Here is a 10,622-nt window from a genome sequence, read left to right as displayed (position 1 = left end):
GTAGTGCTTTCATCACTTTGTCTTTTGCCTAACTCAGAAAGAAATCATACCACTTCATCGGTCAATTTAAGAAGCATTTACATTGATACTATAAAATGAATTATATAATAAAAAAGTTGTTCAAATCTTGAATCAAGGCATGCAAGTGTCTTCCTTGCTGAAAATCAATAAAAATGAATACTGTACCAATAACATATATCTAGCTCAAATAGTACTAATTTTATCATTAAAAACGTGATTTAGGGGCTCGATTTAAAAATGGTGTTGGGACAGGGTCTAAACAAGGTCAGATTTCAAAAAAAAATTGGATTTATTAATATTTTGGGCTAAGGCAAAAATCTATCACCCAGGCAAGTTGAAATGAAAAAATTGCCTCAAAAGGGGCCACCCTATCGTACATCTCCACATGCGCATTAACAAAACAATGTATTTTTCTGTTCAATATAACATTTTGTGTGAAAAGCATTACCCTACCTGCCAAGCTGATACAATCGGCATACTTCACTAGGAATAGCACCTAAATAAACGGGCGCCACAGTGCTCCACACCTAAATATCTAGACGCCACAGTGTGCGCACCTATTTGACTGGCGCCTGTCTGCTCCTAAAAGACGTGGACTCGTATCTAACTCTTAATGTTACTCATACTAACTGCAAAAAGCTTCAAAGTCCTTTTTAGTGGTTAAAATTCTCTTCCCCAGTACCGTACCATTATTTTATATCAAATTTCTTTCTTGAGTTGGGACCTTGAGTTGTTGGAGTAGGAAAAAAATATTTGAGATTATGAGTTTTTAGCTTATTTCTGGACAAAAAATTGGTTTCATTGGAAAATTTGAAAATTTTTTTAAAATGTGCACTCCACTGTACATGGTGATACCCAGTCATCAAATATGTCATTCTTACATTGATTCAACGTTTATGTGATTGATTTTTCAGTCTGGGAAAGGATCTAGTGAAAGGGAAAGGCAAGTACACAAAAGCGTTCTTGTTGAGTGAAAAAGAAAAATGTCCACGCTGCGTTGCCCACTGTCACTAAATAAACTCGCAATGTTTTGTTGACAATGGTTTCAAAATGCACAGCTAAAGGGTTAGTACAATTTTCTCTGTACCACCTCATTAACCAAAGACCTTTTTAGGCTGGTTAAGATTAGTTTTTCCAAAAGTTAATAAGTTTTTCATACTAAAATGGCTCTATTGTCCCTGGATGACAAGTTTCTTGGAGAAAAGGTAAACAATTACTGCAGCTCGTCAGAAGATGAAGGTGATAAACCTCCAGCTCCCAGGGCTTCTGATAAAAGCTCCCATTTTCACTCAGGAAAAACAACTGCCCAAACTGGTCCTAAAGGTGTTATTGAGGATTGGAGAACATACAAGCGTCTGGAATATGAACAAAAAGAAAGAGATGCTTCCAGAAGAAATGAACTAATCAAAAAGCTTGCTTTCAGATGTACTTCGAAAGCGAGTACAGAAAATAGTGATGACATTGATGATGATGATCAAGAATTTCTTCAACAATATCATAAAAAAAGAATGTTAGAGTTGCAACAAAAGTTTGGTTCCCGATGGACAGGAATTACATTTGGTAAAGTAAGTGAAAGCAATTAATATTAATACCTGTTAATTTATTAATAGAATTTTTTAATACAGTTAGATTCTGCATAACTGTACAGTAGGGTGTTTCATGATTGTATGCAAAAAAAAAAAAAAAATTGGATATTGATGATGCATACCCCCTCATTTTGTGAAGTTGAGGGAGAAATTAAGAACTGTAAAGTTTTAGCCTGATTGGAGGTTGTTTACTGACCCCTCAAGGACTTGACAATTTTAGCATTATGGGGATAGTGACTTCGAAATCAAAACTATTTAGCAGTGGACTACCGATATACTTAGACAGAACTAAACAAAGTGAAATATAAACCGCCATATTACAAAAGCCACAATAAATTCAATTCAGGCCAGCAGCAATATTCATCATTGCATCGTCAGTGATCCTCTGTTTAATGCCAGCCTGGATTGAACAAAGGCGACACCTCGACAGGCCATGCATATCATTGCTCCAGCATTGGCACCAGCAAGTGTTGAAATTCAAAATATTATACTATCAACAAGTTCATTGTACAATACACAGAGCACGCAAAGATTAACGAAAAGTAGATGGTGGAGTGCGGAGGGATAACTTTCGTCCCGTAGTACCGCTTGTTGCCCATTTTGATGGTAAAATGTTGCCAGATCATGATGGTAGAAAAACTCCAATCATTTAGCTGTGGTGGTTTCGGGCCAACGTGTGGAAAAGTTGCTCGAAATTCCCTGTCTGTCGGCTGGAACTTGACCGCAGATGGGGGGAAAAGTTGTTTAGGTTCTGCAAGAATGAACAAGAGTCACGGATCATCTCGCCGGCTTATGCTTTGATACCACCGCAAGCAACACAGTCATTCATACAGGAGCAATCACTGTAGTACACAGGCATGCGATTGCCGGCTACTCTTCCTTGCCTGTCGACATTATATTCTGGAAGTAGTAGGGCTGCAACATTTGATACGTTCTTTGTGAGCTCCGGACTAGAAGTTGCCTTGTTCCGGAAATTCAAAGATTTGTGACCATTTATTGACCAATCCCTTTCAACTCCTCTTGATGATGTCACATCTGGAAATGGAAAACTGTCTGACGCTGAATTATCTGAACACAAGAGTGAAGTTATCGACTTGCTATGTAAACAGCTGTGTGAACATCAACTGCGGGAGGATTATCGCGAGTTCATCATCCTGGTTCTTCTTCTTGGTCATCCTGTTGCAGATCAAGCAAAGTTCAGGCCACCTGCTGCAATTGTGCATACCATCATGCTTGCTGGATGGTAAAAGGAATATACTGCCCAGTGCCCAGGCCTCGAAATTCGTTTTTGTTGACGGCGGACAAACTTGACCGGTTTGATCAGCTATCTCGGTGGACAAATTAAGTCTCATGGCGGACACACCAGTTTTAGTGTCGATCGTTATGCTTAATCACTTTATCTTGACAATTCTTCACCATTTGAGAACTATAGCTACGGTTGAGAAGGCTTTTTAAAATTTCAGCAAAGTCACTCTTTCATCAGACCAACGACGTGTGCTTGAAGAGTCAAAGCGCCGTATAGCTGCTTAATACGTCGTATAACTGATTAACTTCCACCGAACAGGTCGTGTGGCTTCGTGCGTCACGATGCTCTTGGCACGAGTCAGAAAACTTCTACACTAAGGGAGCGTTCAAATATTACGTAACGCTGTTTTTCTGAATTTTTGACCCCCCCTTCCCCATGTGACGCCAACGTAACGTTTTTGTCAACCCCTCCCTCCCCCACGTGACGCTTTTCCATTACAAAGCCCGTTTTGCCAGTTTATATCAAAATTATGACGTGGAAACACGTGCTGATAAAATATCTTGGTTTGTATGCACCTAAAGCTTACGTTTGGGACATGAAATTTTAGCTATAGTCTATTCTTTTTTTAGATTAAAACGTTATGCACCTACTACTGAAAACGTTTATTAGCCCACCGTCCAAAATGTTTCGATTCAAACCTAAACACCTTCGAATGGGGTCAGCAGCGTAGCCAGGAATTTTGGAAGGGGGGGTTTTGAGGACCCAGCGGCGGGGGTCTGGGGGCCTCCCCCAGAAAATTTTGAAAAATTACTTTGAATTTGGTGCATTCTGAGAGCAATTTCAACAAAAATGTGGGTATGAATATTCCTGTAAAATGGTGCTGTCCAGTGGCATAGCAAAAGGATAAGATCATGTTTTCTTCGGCATTTTTCAGAAATAAAGCTAAGTCTCTATGTTTTCTTGTTGCTAATTCCTGGCTGAGATGTTTCAATGTTTGGTATTGGAAAAACTCGCTCTTTTAATGACAATTTTGTTTAAAATTAGGCATTTTTTTTATTTTTACTGAAAGCATCATTCTGAAGCATAAAGAGACTGAAAGCATCATTCTCAATATCGTGACGTCACACGCGTGTCAAAGGGGGAGGGTTGTAACCCCCAACCCCCCCCCCATGGCTACGCCACTGAATGGGGTCATCAATGCTTCAAAAATGTTTCTATATATTGGAGCAGTAGGCTACTCTCGCTTGTGTGGTTCGAACTTGATGCATAATTGTCTTCTTCAGACTCGCACTTATGAATGTCTTCTACCTGTTGAGAGGTTTGTGTCAAAGTCGTTTGCTTCTTAAATGAACATGTGTAGGCCTAGGCCATGTAACAGTCATAGGTACACTAGAGCTGGGCGATATTGGTAAAATAATTTCGATACAATATTACCAAAAATAAAACGATATTATCTAAGTTTCGATATTTTACGGCGAATCGCAAAGCACGGCTTTCTATAACTGCATGAAAAACATACTGAGCACTGGTACTGAAATGAACTACATTGCAAACAATGCTGTAATTTAACTGTCGCAAACTAAAGATTTTTAGACAAAAATGTCAGCATGTTGACATTGCAGGGTTTTAGGCACAATCTCTTCTTGGAAACAATTGAGCCACTAATGAAAACACCCTTTCACTACTAACGCTGGTGGCTTGAATGCACAGAAGTTTTCTTGCAACTTTTGCAAGTGTAGGAAGTCAGTGCATTAGCTCGCCACCATGTACAGATGCAGCTATCCTTGTTGATAGTTTTTGATGCAAAATAGAGATGCAGCTGTGAGTAGCAAAACAAAATAAAGTATCTACCTAGCTGTAGCTACCGTAGGCTACAGCCGCTACACTATGCTACGGCCGCTACGCTATGCTACGTAAATTCAGTCAGCTTGCAAGTTTCCAATTGTATTTACCGGACTTCATCCTTTGCAACACGTGGGAATCAATAAGCAGGATTGCGTAATCACAAAGACTGCTTGTAATGCGTAAACAATGCACACACGTTTGAGGGTTGTCTGCGCATGCGATGTCAGACTGTTCGCAATGCGTAAACAATGCACACACGTTTGAGGATTGTCTGCGCATGCGATGTCAGACTGTTCGCAATGCGTAAACAATGCACACACGCTTGAGGGTTGTCTGCGCATGCGATGTCAGACTGCTTGCAATGCGTAAACAATGCACACACACACACTTGGCACACTCTGCGCATGTGATGTCTGTGTCACTGCGCATGCGAAAATATTGCTATAATTTCAGTACATTTAGAAACGATAAAATCGGAGCTTTGTGAATAAATATCGCTGCCGAAAAAATATCGTATCGTATCGAAATATCGCCCAGCTCTAAGGTACACCTACATACCTGTTCATGTAGGCTATCACCATGTGTTGCTTTTTTGCTGCTTGACTCGGAAAGTATGCACAAATAATCTACCGTAAGCGTTACGTAACGTTTTGCTTGAACCCCCTCCCCCCGATGTGACGCTAACGTAACGCTTTTCATAACCCCCCCTCCCCCTCGATAGCGTTACGTAATATTTGAACGGTCCCTAACGCTACTATTTTCTTCTGTGCAAAGTTGCACTAGGCTTTTTTCTTTAGGTTTATTTTTGCGTGTCATGTGAGCAAAAGTGAATTTTTCCTGGGCCTTTTCTTTCTCACTGTAATACCAAAACTTAACAAAGTTTGTAAACAACCTTTGCTTATCAATATTACTCGGGGGTCATTCCATTATATTTCAGGTCATGAAAAAACCAATACTCTTGGAAATGTTTTATACTTTGGCAGTAAGTACACAATCATTAACTGAGCACACCAAAATTTTTTCTTTTGAAATTGACCAAGTGTTTTAGAAGTTGTGGGGGTTTGAAAGTCACCACCTGAAAGGGGCATCGTGCCCCCCCCCCAAAATTCAAATTTTGCTAATATCTCGTAATTTATAGCTTAAAAAACAACCAAAATATGTAGAATACCATTTTTGCGGGCAAGGAATCTGAATTTCCATTCAAATTTGGTAAAAAGATATCATTTATAGATGAAAACAACGTTTCAAAATTTTGGGGGGATAACTTTGCGGAGTGCTTTGGCCATGTAGCCATGACCAAACTCAAAAATTTTTTTTCTGAACTTATTTACCTGTTCATGTTATGTCTCTATGATGAGTTATTTTAGTTGTTCCATGTGTTTTTTGAGAGGGACTACAGTTTAAAACTGATACTCAGTTTGGCAAAATTCCAATTTCTTTGACATGAAGTTTTGGCATTTTTGAAACAGCAAATTGCAATGTCTGTCATCTGACAGTGATTTGTTTCAATCCATATGATCAAAAAAGTTAAAAGTATAATTAAATCTTATAGGTACAGCTTAGAAATTATTGAGTGAGCATCAAGTGATAAAAAATACACCAAATTGCACATCAGTCTAGTTAAAAAGTTTTTCAAGTTTGTTCAGTTCTTGTGAGCTAAAAGTGTAACTTCTACCATTGGATGTAGAAGGTGGAGTTAGTTTCAAAAGTGCAGAAGTGGGTGGCATCCAGCATATATCATCTTTTCCAAACAAAACTGTTTAACACCTCACTTCCTGCTGAATAATAAAAACATCATAGCCAGGCAGTTTTCTACTTCAATAAAAAGTTAGTTCAGAAATGATAAGGGTGCAGGTGCTGGTTTGATAAGAAACGGTAATAAAATTTTGATCAGACTAGCTGTGTGATATCAGCTGAATAATAAAATATTGGTAGTTTGACACATCAAACAATTCTTAAAGAAATGGACCATAATATGGCTGAACCCTGCAAATATTGTGACAAAGCATCAGTTATGTTTCAATTATTTTCATTTTTTTGATATGTATGGGTTGATATTTTCTAAGTTGATTATTTTGGTTTATGCAAAACTTACATCAATCAAATTTCGTGAAAATATTATACTTCAATTGCTTTGTTGTTTTTTTGGGATCTTTTTCTCAACGCTCCGAAATATTCCCCCAAACTTAGCGTATCAAAAATAAATTAAGAAAAACTTTAAACCTAAACCCATTTGAAATGTTCATCTTAGCATATATATATATTTTTAATTGCAATTTAAATGAATTCCTTTGATCTTAAATTGGTAAAATGCATGTTTTCAGTGAGAAAATCGTTCTTGAAGGTAAAGAGTTATTGTCAAAAAATGAAGGCGCAAAATGAAAAAATGGCTGTGCCCAGCTTCCAAAATCCTAGCCTACTAGTGGCCGAAAATTCAAAGTGCTCTATCTCAACCGCCAGTGAAAATACTTCAAAAATTTTTTTGCTACATTCATCATTTTTTAGTATGTACAAAATATGTCAAAATAAGCAAAATCTGTGACTAGTGGTTACAAAATTTAAAAAATCTGATGATTATAATTGGAATGCCCCACTGTACAGTGTACAATGTTAAAAAAGCATTTAAAATTTGCAAAATTTTAGAAAGAATTTTGACCACCAGCCCAGGCAAGGAACAATATTGTTGTATTTCCAGACGATTAATATAAAATAAGCAATAATAATAGTAGCCAACCAAGTGAAAAAATCATTTACCTCTCGTTACTTACTGATTCAGTGTATAAAAGCAACGCAATATATAGTAAGAAAGAAACGCAAAACAATCAACTAAGGAACGTGGTACAGAACGCTTAATTGATTACACGCGTTGGTGGTAATCAATTCCAGCGTCTGTACCAGAAAACGCTGAATGTTATTATGTAGTGAGGCAGGTCACAAGTTACATAAAATCAACGTAAATAAAATGACGACTATAACACCCCCGATAATTTTTATACACAAAGAAAAAATGAACAACACACCGAATTAAACAATAAAACTCAAAGTCGGAAACGAGCCGGAGGTCTGCGGCGACGGGTCGACCTTCATGGGTTGTGTGGCCCGAATTCCGGTACAGTCGGTGTGTCGTCCGAATCCGTTCGAGTTGAGGTGGAGACAGGGGAGGAGTCGACTGTTGGTGCAGGAGTTTCTCCCGGCTCCTGGTCCTCCGATGATGCATAGCGAGGTTGCAGTTGGTCCATATGGCGCCTCCACGTCGAACCATGTGGCAGCAGACGTACCAGGAAGATTCGGCTACCCTGTTGCTTAATCACCTCGGCTGGAACCCAATGAGGATCCTGGCTCCGTCGTGGAGTGAATGATAGCGCATAACAGGGATCTCCCGGTTTGAAATGTTGTTTTGTACCTTCGGAGGCGTCCGTGTTGTGAAGGTTTTGTCTTGGTACCACTTGAGACGATGTGGGGAGAAGCGTGTCGATCTTGGTTCGAATCTGATGATTGTTGAGTAATTGGCTTGGAGAGTAGCCACTCGGAGTGGGCGTGCGTCGATACTGCTGTAGGAATTCCAAGACGGCCTGCTTCGGGGGTAGGAAAGATTTGCGAAGTGCTTGCTTGAACGTACGTACGAGGCGCTCCGCCGCTCCATTGGTTTCCGGATGGTAAGGGGCACCCGTGATGTGTACCATACCCCTCTCCTTACAGAAAGTTTGAAATTCTGTGGATTTAAAAGTAGTAGCATTATCGGTAACTATAGTATGGGGATAGCCGAAATGAGCAAAATCTTCTTCTAGCAGGTTGATGGTAGTTGTCGACGATAAGGAAGTAGTAGCATGAATACATGGGTATTTAGAAAAAGCATCAATGCTGAGTAACCAATGGTAACCCATGAATTTTACCGCATGATCTATGTGTAAGCGACTCCACGGTGCGTCTGGAACTGTCCATGATTGGACCTTGGTTTTAGATTGCGGTTGATATTTGCCACAGGTACTGCACTTGTGACAAAGTTCCGTTATATCTCGGTAAATGTTTGGCCAGTAAACGGATGTTCTTGCCAACTGCTTCATTCTCTCAATGCAGAAATGTCCCTCATGAAGCAATTGAAGGACGAAGTTTGGACGGATGACCACTCTGGAACCATAAAGTAGACAATAGACATCCGTAGCAAGTAGAAAGAGAGTCTGCGTACTTACGAAACGGTTCGACCGAGTCTTGTGGGGAAGACTTGGCCGGCCATCCTTCATGAATGAAACTCATTACCGTGGAAATGGTAGGATCTTTAGAAGATTCTTTACGCAGTGAGGCAGCATTTGGGGTCTGGACGTGCAAATCCAAAGCATCGTCGTTCGATAGCGCAGACGATATCAATGTCATCCGCACTTTCTTCTTCATCGAAGACTTTATCCCCTCCTGCTGGTAAGCGACTCAAAGCATCAGCGTTTTGATGGTTCTTCGTCTTTCTGTACTCAATAGTGTATGTAATTTGCGACAAAAAGAGTGCCCAACGAGCCAAACGATTTGCTGCCAAAGAAGGTGTCGATTTGGTCGGGCCAAAAAGACTAAGCAATGGTTTATGATCTGTGACCAAAATGAATGATCTACCTAAAAGATATTGATAGAATTTCTTTAGCGAAAAAATTATCGACAAAGCTTCTTTCTGAATTTGACTATAGTTTTTCTGCGAAGCTGTTAATATCTTTGAAACATTCGCTATAGGCCATTCTGGAAACAAAGTAGCACCGATGCCCACACTAGAAGCATCACATGCGAATGATGCGATACCTACCGGAAGTGACGCATTGAAATGTGTAAGAACCTCATCAGTAGAAAGATAATGCTTCAGCTGAACAAAAGAGTTTTCCTCTTGTTTTCCCCATCTCCAAGGAATGTCCTTTTTCGTGAGATGGTATAGTGGTTCTGCTACTGTGGAAGCGTTCAACGGTAGAAACTTCAAATAAAATTGTAAGGAACCTAAAAATGAACGAAGAGAAGATACGTCAGTGGGGGCAGACATCTCCAGTATGGCGTTTACCTTAGGACCTTTGGAGATGCCCTGCCTTGACAAAATGTGTCCGAGATACTCTACCTGAGGTTGTGCAAACTTACACTTGTCCTTTCTACACCTCAGGCCTTTTGAGTGAAGTCGATCGAGGAGCCGTCTAAGATTCTGGAGATGCTCCTCAGCAGTAGTGCCACTGACAAGAATGTCGTCTAGGTAGACTGCGACCCCTGGAAGGTCGTCCATGATCTTCTGAAAATAACCTGGAGCAGAAGATATGCCAAAAGGTAAAACATTTTGTAAAAGTACGCCACGGTGAGTGCTTAATACGAGTGCTTAATGCGAGTCGCTTCTATCTTGCTGAAACCATACCCACCACCCAACTTTTGCATTAAGTCTTCTGGTAAGGGTAACGGGTTACGATGAGTCTCCAGGGAAGGGTTCACTGTGACTGAATAATCGCCACATATGCGTAACTTTGCCTTAGCTTCTGAAGAGTTTGAAGGCTTACAGACTGGAACAACCGGTGTGCCCCAATCGCAAAACTGAACTGGTGTCCATACACCACGTGCAATGCCCGAATCATAGGCTTGTGCTAAGTCCTCCTTTAGCGCGAAAGGTACAGGCCTAGGTTTGAGAAAAACAGGTTTAGCATCAGACTTAAAATCTATGTCTAGTTCATAATCTTGTAAGCACCCGAGTTCAGGCTTAAAAACATCTTTGAACTCATCACATAAGAGGGAGCATGCTTTCTCCAGACTCTTATCAGGCTTGTCGTATGACTGGATACTCTGTAAAGTAGAATAGTTAGACAGAAGGAATTTATCGATAGAAATTCCTAAAGACGAGATTGCATCACGACCTAGCAAGTTTAGTCCTTTGACTGTCGTGACTACAAAAGGAATATTATCTGACCTTCCCAACCCAT

At 40.0% G+C, this 10,622-nt stretch overlaps 1 protein-coding gene across 1 annotated transcript in view; it reads left to right on the top strand.

The window, feature by feature from the left end:
- The first annotated feature begins 1,184 nt into the window (after nucleotides 1-1,184).
- LOC145770729 (phosducin-like protein) overlaps nucleotides 1,185-10,622 on the top strand; it is a 35,032-nt gene continuing 25,594 nt past the window's right edge. Inside the window, exon 1 of the mRNA XM_082582428.1 lies at nucleotides 1,185-1,586. Within this exon, the coding sequence (XP_082438554.1) occupies nucleotides 1,185-1,586 (402 nt within the window). The remainder of the gene's footprint in view (nucleotides 1,587-10,622) is intronic.

The sequence above is a fragment of the Aplidium turbinatum genome, chromosome 5 (assembly GCF_918807975.1).
Source record: "Aplidium turbinatum chromosome 5, kaAplTurb1.1, whole genome shotgun sequence".
Lineage (NCBI taxonomy): Eukaryota > Metazoa > Chordata > Ascidiacea > Aplousobranchia > Polyclinidae > Aplidium > Aplidium turbinatum.
The sequence above is the reverse complement of the archived record's forward strand: the minus strand, read 5'-3'. Positions and strand labels throughout refer to the sequence as shown.